The sequence below is a fragment of the Glycine max genome, chromosome 8 (genome assembly GCF_000004515.6).
Source record: "Glycine max cultivar Williams 82 chromosome 8, Glycine_max_v4.0, whole genome shotgun sequence".
NCBI lineage: Eukaryota > Viridiplantae > Streptophyta > Magnoliopsida > Fabales > Fabaceae > Glycine > Glycine max.
The window spans coordinates 21,788,442-21,802,504 of NC_038244.2; the positions used below are offsets into that span (position 1 = coordinate 21,788,442).

Below are 14,063 nucleotides of genomic sequence, written 5' to 3' on the forward strand. Positions count from 1 at the left end.
TGGTTGAGTTTTGTATAAAAGTTCAAAGGGTGTTTTATAAGAAATAACAGGAGAGGGAACACGATTTATGAGAAAAATGACATGTTTTATAGCATAGGACCAAAAATTTGTTGAAATTTTAGATTGAAACATAAGGGCCCTAGCTACATTAAGGATATGTTGATGTTTGTGTTCCACTCTTCCATTTTGTTGAGGGGTATACACACAACTAGTTTGGTGAATTATACCCTTTGAAGAAAAAAACTCTTTAAGAAAAAATTCAGGACCATTATCGGATCGAATGCATTTAATTTTTGTTTCAAATTGATTTTCAATCAAATTAATAAAATTTTGAACATGTGTTTTCACTTCACTTTTTGATTTTAATAAAACCACCCAAGTATATCTACTAAAATCATCAAGTATAGTTAAGAAATATCTATGTCCATGAATTGATGATTTAGAGAATGGTCTCCAAATATCCATATGAATCAACTCAAAAAGTTTAGAGCTTCTACTCGAACTAAGAGAATAGGGCAATCATTTTTGTTTAGCTAAATGACAAATGTCACAAATTTCATTAGAATCTTTTGAAATAAAAGGGAATTGTTGATTTAAGACATTAAGACGATTACCAGATAAATGACCTAATCTAAAATGCCAAAGCTTAGAGTTATTGGTGTTGGTGGTGGTGATATTGTTGGTAGATGGGCTTCTATCCTTTCCAATTATCAAGTGAAAAAGGCCTTCCTTCAAGTCAGTCAAACGAATCGCCCTCAACGTGCTCATGTCCTGTATTGCACAAGAAATTTTAGAAAGATCAGTAGAAAAAGTAACACGACATGGGAAAGTGTATAATAACTTTGGGATAGACAAAAGAATGAAGCTAAAATTAGGAACAAAAAGAACATTATGGATAATGAAATCTGGAGTGAATTTTATGTTGCCTGAAATGTGGGATTGGACAGTGGATCCATTGGGTAAATGAATATTTATTGGTGCAATTGTAGAATATGTATAAAACAATCTAAGGAACAAGTTATATGGTCTGTGGCTCCAAAGTCAATTATCCATGGTGTGGTGTGTAAACTAAGAGTGTTAAGTGTGTGTGTGGTGGGAATAGAAAAAACAAAATGACTACCAAAACCAGAATTGTGAATTTGATTTGGGCTAGAATGAGTGAGGTTGGCTCGCGTAAGAGTAGTCTCTGAGCTTGCACCACCAGGTCCAGAGGATTTGCTGAGAAGATTCATCAATTCTTGGTATTGGGCCATTGTGATGTGAAACCCATGATCCTGAGTTGAGCTTTCTTTCTTGCTTTCTCCTCCATGGGTTGGGGTTACCACTTCAGCGCTGTTCACCGCACCTCCACCTGAAGAGGTTGTGCCGCCACCGGAGGTATATTTGTTGTTAGAGAGACGTGGGTGACTTGGATATTTCGGATGTCCATGAGGGTACCCAAACTTAAAGTAGCAAACATCACTGGTGTGACCAAGTTTGTCGCAGTGGCTACATTTTGGCGGCGTGGTGTTCGATTTCTAGAAGCAAGAATCAATGGTGTGACCGAAGCAGCCACAAAAGTCACATTCACGTGTTGATTTGGTCCCCCCTTGTTGTGGGTTGCCTCGGCCTTTTCCAAAAACAACATTAACGAATGGGTTTGTGTCCAGAGCTGAAAAAGTTGGGTTGGAATGTTGTCGTTCATGTTGGATGATCATGGAAAATACTCAATTGGCAGAAGGAAGAGGATCGAGCAAGAGGATTTGAGAACGCACCATGGCAAAACGCTCATCAAGGCCTTTAAGGAAACGAATGATAAAATCCTGTTGGTGGTAAGTTTTTGCAGAGCAAGAACAAGGAGGCAAAGGGCGATAGTTATCTAGTTCCTCCCACAAAGACTTAAGAGAAGCGTTCACGGAGGTCATTCCAAATATCAATAGCGTTCACAGAGGTCATTCCATTTTATGCTTGGAGATAAGAGCCATTCGAAATGAACGGGACCAAGATTGGAAATTATTGGTAGTCAGATGTGGGATTCTCATTGGGATAGATATAGAAAGGGCTGGTTGGGTTTTGACTGGGATCAGTGAAGGAAGGTGGTGGTGGTGGAGTAGAATCATCCTCACCAGATGAGCTAGAGGTAGCCATAGTGAGATGGCGGCTAGAAGCTTAGAGGACTCTGATACCATGTTAGATTTCATCTTAAAACCAATTGGTACTAAGTGAAGTTGTCCAATGGATATATAAGCTGCACCCCAAGGACTGAGACAGACGATGTGGGACTTCCTAACAAATTTTATGCATTCTCCTTTCTAGGTTAATCATTATTCTTGAAAGTAATTTTGTCATCTTGTGTAACTCTTTAGAGAATCATGCCATTGTTGGGGAGCTTTTGGAAGCAAAAGCAAGTCAGCATGCTGACATAAACAAGTCACCAATAATTCCTCTTCTTTAAAATTGCAAAAGCAAGTCACCAATAATTCCTCTTCTTTAAAATTGCTTGTGTTGTGTGGTTTGCATCTTGTCTTGTCTGAAATTCCTACTTTTGTTTTCAATTTCAGTTTCTAGCTACCGTCTCACATGAAATTAGAACACCCATGAATGGTATTTTAGGTAACTTGAGAGTCTGCTTCTCTATCTTATTTAATCCCCTCTGTTATTTTTCTTCGTGCTTCAAGTTACTGATCTGACAATTTTGAGTTTCTTTCTAGCTACAAGTGATTCTTGGAACACTAAGTTCAATTTTGTGTTCTCTGTTAAAATGTTCACTGAATTTTGTGGCTGAAGTGCTCAAATATGATAGTTTGCTATGTAGTTACTGATCAGAGAATTTTGAGTTTCTTTCTAGCTACAAGTGATTCTTGGAAGACTCAGTTCAATTTTGTGGTCTCTGTTAAAATGTTCACTGCGAATTTTGTGGCTGAAGTGCTCAAATATGATTGTGTGCTATGTAAGCATGTAGTTGTGTTCTATGTGTATTGAGATCCTATATATGGTTAATCTGGCAATGCCAATGATATTATATTACAAATATTTTTCAGGCATGAGTAAGGGGCACAGTATTATTAAAAGACTGAAATTAATAGAATTGAAATTAGGGAATTACACTCAGATTGAAATTGTATTCATTACGTCTAGGAACACTGAAAATGAACTAAGTTGTACTTTTTTTTTTATTGACATTGTGTTTCTTTAATATTTCGGTGTTTCAATTTTTATTGCTAATTTTGTCATTTGCGGCAGAAAAATGCCAGAAAATCAGATGAACAGACACAATCAAAATCACGAGTTTTAAATAGTTCACCGTTTTGTTTTGAATGTAGCAGTACATGAATTACATCCAAAAGCCAGCATTGCAACACATTAGTTTGACTGCTAATAAATGACCCAGGAGGCCAATAGCTCCTCGTCTGTTTCCAAAGGCTATGGTTCATAAAATATTAGTACTATGCACTTATTTAGTAAAAAAAAAAGTATTTTGCACTTGTAGTGTTATTTTTTGGTACATCTATGAACTCATAGTGTAAATATTATGCGTTTTCATTGTCATATCTAATAAAAAAAATTATATTCCATGATTTATTGTTTTTAACAATAATTATCTTTAAAATATATATATCATTATTTATAATTAATCGATAGTATGAATTATAGAAATTAAACCCTAGTTATAATACCACAATAACGCTACACTTCCAACATATTAGGTTTTCAATGATGAATAACTTTAGCAGTTTTTTCTTCTGGGGAACATTTAATATATATTTTTAATTACTTAAAAAGTAATAATAATTGAGTATTTTAATGTTTTTAGGCAATAAATACTTTCTTAATAAATTATTTTTGTGTTTTTTTTTTTGTTTTTATCATGTGTTTCTTCAATTTTGTGAAGAACTTGAAAGCCATTAATTTAATTTTAAATGTTGTATTGATTACTGGTGTTTGATCTAATAACAAGAAATATTAGATGTACGGGAGATAAGACTGTTATTAAGGAAGGACACAAAAGTTTTCCAAGTGAACATAGCTCTTGTAAGTACCTAGAATAAACTCCATAGTATCTGGATTTTCTTTGTTTGATTTATTAATATGTAAATATACTTTTCTCCAGAACTTTTATGCAGGTTTGACAATCTCTAATGTATGTTGCGTTTCTATTAGTTGTCAAAAGCACGGTCTTCACCCTACACTTCCTTCCTTTCTTCATTTATTGGAATTTAGATCTCATATATAAGGCATTAATATTCTTGGACTTGTAACGACATACTTGCTAATTAAGATTAGTGGCTAATAATGAACAGGGGATTTCGGTGTTGCTGCACAACTTACAAGGACTATGTCAAAGTGCAATACGGTATTTGATGCTTAAACTTCTTATTTGTATTTATTGTGATTTGTATTCTTTTTTATTATAAAAACGTGATTACTTGATTTGTTTTTCCATGGATAGGATTTCAATTCCTATGATTTATGAATTCTTGTTCTGCATGTTATATATATAAATAAACCGGGCTGATATAGTCTTTCCTCTCTAGCATTATAATATTTTTAATAATATGAAATATGAAATTTTTATTTCTTGTTTTAAAAATATAAAAGAAAATAATATTTTTTAATAATATGTATACAATTTTTAATAATAATATTTTTATTATTTTTAGTCTTTTTTTATAAAAAAAATACACTCAAAAACGATTTTTAGTAAAAACGTCGTCTTAGAATGTTCAAAATTTTTAATTTTTTTTGTTAAAAAAAAGACACTTTAAGATGATTATCTGAAAAATCATATTAAAAAGTCTATTTCTTAAGATGGCTTTTAGAAAAATCATCTTAAAATCCTCATCAAATTTTAAATTTTATTTATTTAAAAAATAATCCTAAGATGGTTCTTTCAAAAACTATTTTAGAATTTTCAATTATTTTAATTTTTTTAAAAATACATTCTAAGACTATTTCTTTACAAAACAGTCTTAGAAGGGGACAAAATCATCTTAAAAAAATATCGTTTTAAGACGATTTTTTGAAAATCTTGACTTTCATTGATGTTTACTTTAAAAACAGTTTTAAACTATCTTTGAATATGCTTTATAACAAACTTTGTATGTTGTTTTTGCAGTAATGTTATTTGAAGACAAATTTGAAAATCATTAAAAGTTGATATTAAACAAGAGTTGAAAACTATCATTAAAAACATTCAAGAACTACCATTAAAGGACATTTTTGTAGTAGTGTGGGTTGAGTCAACCCATATTTTATAAGGGCATAATTTTTTGAAGTCTAGAGAGGTTTGGCTGAAAACCAATATTGGTCTAACATTCCATTATTGATTACTTTAGTTTAGAGATGTTTTGTAAAAAAAAATAAAAATGTACCACATAAGTATGATTCTCGATCATTATGATGATAATTATGATTCATAGGAATAATTAAAATATATTTATGTTGCAATAAATATTTTTGGGAATATTTATATAAGATTTTTGGGAGTCAAATATTAATGTGTTATTTTTATTAAAAATTTAAATGTTTATCAAATTAAGTGATTGAACAAGAGTAATATGAAAAACTATAATTTTATATATCACAATAAAAATAGATTTAACCGGAGAAAGTTAGATTCTTACATCTTATTATGAGAATGTTTTATGGAAAATTCAATTAAAAAAAATTAATGTTTATGTACGGACGTTATAATTTTACAACGTTACTAGTAATACATACGTCACTAGTAATGCATCATTGTTGAAGATAATTAATTTTAAAAGTTAATAAATTTGTCATATATTATGAATTGTATAAAATTTTTTAGATAAAAATTATAGAATTAAATGTTCTCGCATTTATTGATAGTTTATTCGTGTTCCTACTACTTTTTTACTTATAATTTACATAAAAATATTAAGTCAAAGTGACTAATTTCACTTAAATCTAAGTTCTTAATTTTTATCAATATAATCAATGATTAAAAAATGAAAAAAAAAATTGGATCTTAATCTATAAATAAAAGATCGGACTACATACAATCACGGTAATATCTGAGAATTGTGTCCAATTTTTAAATAATATAACTTGGTTAAGCCTTCGTGCATAATTATTTTTTTCATTCAAAAATATTATTGAAAGCATTAAATTCCTTAAAATGATTTTTAAAATATACATACCAATGGTAAGAATTTAAGATTCCCAACCTGAAATTTAAGAGATTAAAGAATATCCTTACGAAACTCCTCCTTAAGAGAGGAAATATAGTCATTGGCTTCAAAAAGTTGAAAGCAGAAAAGAATACATATGTTCATAATCTCTTCCCCAACATAGGAGATCGAGTTATTGTTGCAATAAACGAAAACACGCCCAACAATGGAGACATGCACAGCACATCGGCTGAGGAGGGAGTAAGCAAAAGCATAAGAACACATAAAATAGCTTGACCGACGCGATCACTACCTATCAATCTTATGGCAATTCCTTAAAAAGCTACCTTTATTAGCACATCGGTTGGGTATACCACCGGGAGGAACTCTGGCCCCACACCGACGATAACCATTGATAGTCGTACACAAGAAGGCTGCAGATTTGAGTGTATCAAAAACGACTTTATTGGCTCCTCCAGCGAGGATTCTGCGGAAGTGGGAGCTGGAGATGGTGGGAAGAAGCTCTGAGTCCAAGCGGTGGACGTTGTTGAGGCAGTCTTCTACGGAGCCATCGCACACAGAACTCTCAGAAGCAGTGTCCGTGTCATTGGACTTGGACAGTTCAGCTGCAATGCTGAGATGTGCGTGGAGCCAAATCACCATAACCCACATCAGGAAACGCCTGCCTGATCCTCGCTTCTTCATGTCTATGCTTCTCCTTGATACAACTTGTAACAGATATATTTTCTCAAATTAAATTCAACACTCTATAATATCCACACTTATGATATATATATGTATATACATATTGGGAGAAGGTGATATGAGTATTTTATTATTAGAGGTGAGAGAAAAATAACAATCCTTACATCAAAATAAATTCAGATTTAATTACTAATTAAATTACTATCTAATTCTCTCACCTCTCCTAATAAAACATTTATCTAAGCTCATATGTCATATATAAACTATACCCTAGTACAGCTGCGCATTACATAGCGTCGGCAGTGCAAATTTATATTATTATTAATAAGCTACCTACTATCTAACTTTCACATGTACGTCTTTAATTTGTGTCATTTTCAACATGTGAAGTGGGGTGACACAATACTAGAAGAGACAACTTTTTACGATTTATAAACAGTGTCTTTCCTTTGGATTTTTGGCTATACTAAAATAAGTGGAATGTATCTTAGAAGATAAAATTAACAAGTAAATTTATGATTAATTTTAGATTTTATTGAATATATATTTAATTTTATTATAATTTTCTTTACTGAATAATTTTATTATAACTTTTAATGGTTGATCTTCTAACTAGTCATTTATAGATGCATTTTATTTTATAAAGTTCATCCGCTAACTTTAGAAGAGTCAATGCTTCAAAAAAAAAAAAAACTTTAGAAGAGTAAAATCCTTGTTGTTTTTATGTCCTCTCCTTTATTCAACCACTTTGATTTCAAGATTTTTTTTTATTATGTTAAGTTGATGAGATAATTTTAGCTAAGTTAGAAGATAGCAAACAATCTAATTTTATTATTTGTAGAGACTCAATTAATAGTGCATCCCAATTTTTAGAATTAATGAAATTGGTAATTTATTTTAAAAATGTTAAATGTTAAAAAAGAGTTTTTATTTGTAAGATATTACTATGAGTTTATCATACTCACATGTTCAAACAATTAAATAAAATCTTTGATAAAGAAATATTTAATATGTTTAAACTTTTGCATATCATCACTAAAAAATAACTATAAAATTCACTTTTTGATACAATTTATAAGCCCTTTAATTATCTTATAATAAAATTAAAATTTAATTTTGATATACCGATAATAAAACTTTATTTTATGTTCAAAGTTCAAACAGTGCAACAAAAATAAAAAATAAAAAATCACTCGAGATATTTTTGCCGTGCTTGAAATTTCCACACAGCTAGTACATTGACAAGTCGCAACCAAGTCCAATAAAAAATAATTAATAATAATAATAATAATAATAATAATAATAAGAAGAAGAAGAAGAAAGCAAGCAAGCATAGACTTGAAGTCTCCGCTAACTTTAAAAAAAAAAAAAAAATAGACATGAACCATTCGTTGATTAATAGTGTTTGAGGTCTCTGTTCTGCTACTATGTGGTGCTTGGATTACAATCCATGGAAAAAACTTGCACTGGATTTGCTTTAGGAGCTATCCTCCTCCACCTGCTGTTGTTGTCCCTCCCTAACCTTTCCATAGCAGAGGTTACTGTTTATAGTCCCGATGAGATCTTCAGCATCGGTTGTGGCTCATCCATCAATTCGTCCACACCGGACGGTCGGAACTGGATTGGAGACAGCAACACCAAACTCCTTCATGATAGCCAGAACACAGTTGCAGCTCCTGCGCTAACACCATCTACACAACAGGGCCCTTACACCTATGCTCGTCTCTCTCACTCCCAATTCACTTACTCCTTCCCTGTCTCCACCGGCCCAAAGTTCCTTCGCCTCTTCTTCCGCTCAACTTCATACCAAAACTTTGATCCCCCCAAAGCCTATTTTTCAGTCAAATCTGGCCCATACACCCTCCTTAAAGATTTCAATGCTTCCCTCAATGCTGATGCTGACGACGAGCCTGGCGAATACTTGTTCAGAGAGTATTGCATCCACCTTGAAGATGGTAAGAGGCTCAACATAACCTTCATACCGACAACCATAGATTCGTACGCTTTCATCAATGGAATCGAGATTGTTTCAATGCCCTCCTATCTCTACTACACCAATCCTGATGTCGTCGACAGCGCTGGATTGCCTCAACTCGTTGGCCTCACGAACCCAATTCCCATTGAAAACAACTATGCTTTGGAGACGAAGTATCGGTTAAGAGTTGGAGACGCAGAAATCCCTGCCTCACAGGACACTGGTATGCTCAGAAGCTGGGATGTGGATAACAAATATGTAACTAGTCAAAGTGTACTATCTCTAGATATTGACACTATAACTAAGCTGAGATTCACGAAGACTACTCCTAACTATACGGCACCAGACCAAGTGTATCGATCCTTAAGGAATATGGGACCTGATAGCTCTAAGAACTTGAGGTTCAACCTCACATGGCAGCTTCCCATTGATTCTGGCTTCACCTACTTGCTAAGGTTACACTTTTGCGAGCTTGACCCGGGGGTTAACAAGCCTGGTGACCTGAGCTTCTACATCTTCGTTCATGATCAGTTGGTTGAAGACTGGGCAGATGTTCTCGGTTGGAGCGATGAACAGAAGGGTGTCCCAGTGGTTAGACAGTATGCAGTTTTCATTCAAGGGAATCAGCATCAAAGGGCATATCTTTCACTCAAAATGCATCCTAACCCTACAAGCTTGGCCAAGGACGCAAAACTAAATGGAATTGAACTTTTCAAAATCAACGACTCAACAGGTAATCTCGCCGGACCAAACCCAGACCCTCTTCGTGCACAAACCCCCGAGGTTCCCCATCATAGCTCAGAGAAGAAAAGCAACGGCACCACGAGAACCCTATTTGCCGCCATCGCAGGTGCAGTTTCCGGAGTTGTTTTGCTCTCCCTTATTGTCGTTTTCTTCCTCGTCAAACGCAAGAAGAACGTCGCCGTTGACGACAAAAAAGAAGGAACTTCTCGCGGAAGTGGCTCATCATCGCTACCAACCAACCTCTGCCGTTATTTCTCAATTGCAGAAGTAAGAGCTGCCACCAACAACTTCGACAAACTCTTCATGGTTGGAGCGGGAGGCTTCGGCAACGTGTACAAAGGCTACATCGACGACGGTGCAACATGTGTCGCAATCAAAAGGCTCAAACCCGGTTCTCAGCAAGGTAAACAGGAGTTCGTGAACGAGATCGAAATGCTGTCTCAACTTCGCCATCTCAATCTTGTTTCCCTCGTCGGTTACTGCAACGAGAGCAATGAGATGATACTCGTTTACGAATTCATAGATCGTGGAACCCTCCGTGAGCATATCTACGGCACCGATAACCCTTCTCTTTCATGGAAGCACAGGCTTCAGATATGCATAGGTGCTTCACGAGGACTGCATTATCTGCATACAGGTGCGAAGCACATGATCATTCACCGTGACGTCAAGAGCACCAACATCTTGTTGGATGAAAAATGGGTAGCCAAGGTTTCAGACTTCGGGTTATCCCGAATCGGGCCCATTGGTTCTTCAATGACTCATGTAAGCACTCAGGTGAAAGGTAGCATTGGATATTTAGACCCAGAATATTACAAACGACAGCGTTTGACTGAGAAATCAGATGTATACTCCTTTGGGGTGGTGCTCTTGGAGGTATTGTCTGGGAGGCAGCCTTTGCTCCGTACGGTGGAGAAGCAACAGGTGTCACTGGTTGATTGGGCTAAGCATCTCTATCACAAGGGTTCTCTGGGTGCGATTGTGGATGCAAAACTGAAGGGCCAGATAGCACCTCAGTGTTTGCATAGGTTTGGTGAGGTTGCTTTGAGCTGTTTGCTTGAGGATGGGACCCAGCGACCTTCGATGAACGATGTCGTTGGGGTGTTGGAGTTTGTACTGCAGCTTCAGGATAGTGCTGTTAATGGAGTGGTGCCTTTGGTTGTGAGTGGTGAGGATTATGAAGACAGTGAGGACATGTTTAGCAGTACCCACAGTAGTATGCAACTTTCGGATCATAGTAACAGCACTGGATTGAACACCACAAGCTATGGGAGTAAGGAATCTGACAGGTTGATGATCGTCCCGAAGAATGTTTTCTCTGAGATTAATGATCCCAAGGGACGATGAGGTTACTGTTCAAGTTCAGGTTGAGTTTGGTGTTTAAAGTTCCCGGAGAATGTTAATTACATATTATTTCAAATTAGATAAACTTAGAAATGTTTGGAGATGTCTATGTAAAAATCTGTAAGTGCTTGGAAATATTTAGAAGTGGATATGAATAAGGAAGTTATTTGAAATAAGAATGTCTACTTAAATATATATTTTGGAATCAAGAAAGTTTCAGTTCTTTTCTTTTTTAATAAACTTTCCTTCTTTCAGTAGAGTGATATGACAGTTAGGACTGTAATAGTTAGAGATAAAAATATTGAGAGATGACAAGGTTTTTTTTATTCCAAAGGTGGCATTTTTTTTAATATTACCAAATGGGGCACATTTTGATTAAATACCCCTTCAAGGATAAGACATAAATGACATCACCACTTTGCATACACAAGTCAAGTTATAAAACTTTTTTCGACTTCTTAATTTTTTATTTTATTTTAATTGTTCTATTAGAAGTTGTAAGAACTTTTATAATTTTTTCAAATTTTTTCGTAGAGTACGTGTTTTACACAACATATGAGTAAAGACCATACATATTATTAATGAGATAAAATTCTACTCAAAATTATTATATATAACAAAGTTCTTTATTCGAATAGTTAATACAAGCACATAATTGTACATAAAAAATTTAATAATATTTATTTTTACTTGAAAATCTTATAATATCATTTTTAATTAGAAATTGTTTTTGCATAAAATATATATATTTTATTAAGAGTTTATTAAATATATTTTTATTACAAGATTTTTTTTGCCACTTTCAAATTTTTTTCTACTTTATTACAGGATAATTTTTAATTACTTAAATAATATCATAAGTCATATCAGTTTTAATTTTTTACATAATATGTAGTAACAATAAAATGTATTTTTTGTTACAAAATCAATTTTAAATTACTTACTAAATAAACTTTTTCTTCAAGTATTTCACAAAAGTACATATTAAAGACTCAATCATATCATAAATTAAAAATAATTTTAATTATGATAAAAAAACTTAAATATCATTCAGGAGAGACAATGCTACTCAAGAACATAATGGATGACTAGTTAATGCATCCGTATATCAAAGACTAAACAATGTTTGTTTTTGGAAAACTCATTTTTACTTAGTAATCATTTTTACATAAATACATAATAACTATTAAAATAAATTTATTAAGTATATTTGTATTATAATACTTTTAAAATACTTACTTAATAATATCATAAATTAAATTAATTTTTATGATAGAGACAAAAAAATATCATTAATGAGAGACCATCATGCTCAACACTATTATAGGCGAATCATTATAGGTTATATAACTTTTTTTTTTTTTAGAATTTAACATAACAACATATCAAACAATCAACAATATTTATTTTTAATTTAAAATTGTATAAAATTATTTTTACATGGAAATCGAATAAAATAAATTTATGAATAAACTATTTTTTTAATAATATTTATATTATGTAATTGAAATTTTTATACTATAAATTAATTTAAATCTAATTACTTAATATATTTATAATAAAATAATATTTGTCGCTTTGTTTAATATTTATAAAATAAGGTTAAATATCATTTTTGCATAATTATATAATAAATATTTTAATATTAATTTATTAAATATTTTTATTATAAAATATTACATACCGAATAATTTTATAAATTAAATTAGTTATAATAATATTGATTTTTTTATATAAATACATAATCAATATATTAAAATGATATTTATTAAGTTGGAAACTGGTAAGAACATGAACAATAGTTTCAATTTTCAAATAGTAGCAAACAATAATTTAAATAGCCTAAAAATTCGGATTTGATTGAATTATGTTTTTGCTCTATTCTAATCATTTTTCATTTTAGAGTATGTGTTTCTTTTGATATGTAGAAATTTAACAATATCAAAAGATTTACAATACTCACACTTTGTTCAACCAAGTTTAGATCCCTAATATGTTTAGAGAATATAAATATTAATAAACAATTATGTTTATTTTAATATAGAGATTAAATTTTATAAACAGATATATTTAGAACATGTGTGAAAACAAAAGCGATGCAAGTATCTTGTTAGTTGACCCTTACAAGTAACAAAAAGAATTACACTGAAAGTGAGAATATATATAGTATCGGCTAGGCCCACGCTAAGATGTAGTGATGGCCTTTAGGATGTCGTTAGTTTTATACAATTAAATCATTACTTTTTTTTTTTGTAGTGTAATAAGAAAAGAAATGTTCAAAAATTGAATATTTCCAAAACTTTTTATGTGGAAGAAAAGCAGATGACCAAATGTATGGACACATTCCTTTGCGAGCAGTGTATTAACTATTAAGTCATTGTCTCGAATGGTTTTAGGTATCAACGGCCCCACCTTATTAACTAGAAAGAAAACTGAAGGAAGCTACTCCTAAGTTATCGCTGCTCATCCCAACTTCCATAATGAATGCACAAATCCTAATTAATTGTTTGATTTGACCTATGCTCAATGAATTTAGAGTGTGTTTGGATGAGGCAATTTAAAATTGTGAGAATTTTAAATATTCCAATTTAAATTCTTTTATTTTTTAAATTTTGTGTTTGGATTTCTTTATTAAAACTCGAAGCCTCGTGAAGAAGAGCATCGCACGTGCGTGCGAGAACCCCGATGGCAAAGGAGAACGCAGCGTGCGTGCTGCTAAGACTCTCGCAGGTGGAGGAGAGCAAGGCAGCGATCGGGCGGTCCGGCGCGATTCCACTGCTGGTGTGCCTCCTGGAGAGTGGGGGGTTCCACGCGAAGAAGGATGCATCGACGGCGCTGTACTCGTTGTGCATGGTGAAGGAGAACAAGACCAGGGCGGTGAAGGCGGGGATCATGAAGGTGCTGGTGGAGCTGATGGCAGACATTGAGTCGAACATTGTGGACAAGTCGGCATACGTGGTGAGCGTGCTGGTGGCAGTACCGGAGGCGAGGGCGGCGCTGGTGGAGGAAGGAGGCATGCCGATGCTGGTGGAGATCGTCGAGGTTGGGATGTAGCGGCGGAAGGAAATCGTGGTGGTTATTTTCTTACAGGTTTGTGAGGACTTTGATGGAGAAGAGCATCGCCATGAAGATGTCGTCGACTCCGACGCCGACGGCCACATCGAAGTAGTCTGCGATGGTGGCGT

The 14,063-nt window shown here is 33.4% G+C and overlaps 3 protein-coding genes across 3 annotated transcripts; 2 read left to right on the forward strand and 1 right to left on the reverse strand.

Moving 5' to 3' along the window:
* Window positions 1-6,198: 6,198 nt before the first annotated feature.
* On the reverse strand, window positions 6,199-7,102 carry LOC100780709 (uncharacterized). The gene has a single exon (XM_003531819.5). It carries the CDS (start codon window positions 6,813-6,815, stop codon window positions 6,420-6,422), a length of 396 nt encoding a protein of 131 aa, XP_003531867.1. The 5' UTR covers window positions 6,816-7,102; the 3' UTR covers window positions 6,199-6,419.
* Window positions 7,103-7,938: 836 nt separating this feature from the next.
* Window positions 7,939-11,083, forward strand: LOC100781248 (receptor-like protein kinase FERONIA). The gene has a single exon (XM_003531820.5). The coding sequence runs from the start codon at window positions 8,266-8,268 to the stop codon at window positions 10,879-10,881; it is 2,616 nt and encodes an 871-aa protein (XP_003531868.1). The 5' UTR covers window positions 7,939-8,265; the 3' UTR covers window positions 10,882-11,083.
* A 2,480-nt stretch (window positions 11,084-13,563) lies between these two features.
* On the forward strand, window positions 13,564-13,932 carry LOC100816166 (U-box domain-containing protein 14-like). The gene has a single exon (XM_006586390.1). It carries the CDS (start codon window positions 13,564-13,566, stop codon window positions 13,930-13,932), a length of 369 nt encoding a protein of 122 aa, XP_006586453.1.
* Window positions 13,933-14,063: the final 131 nt, after the last annotated feature.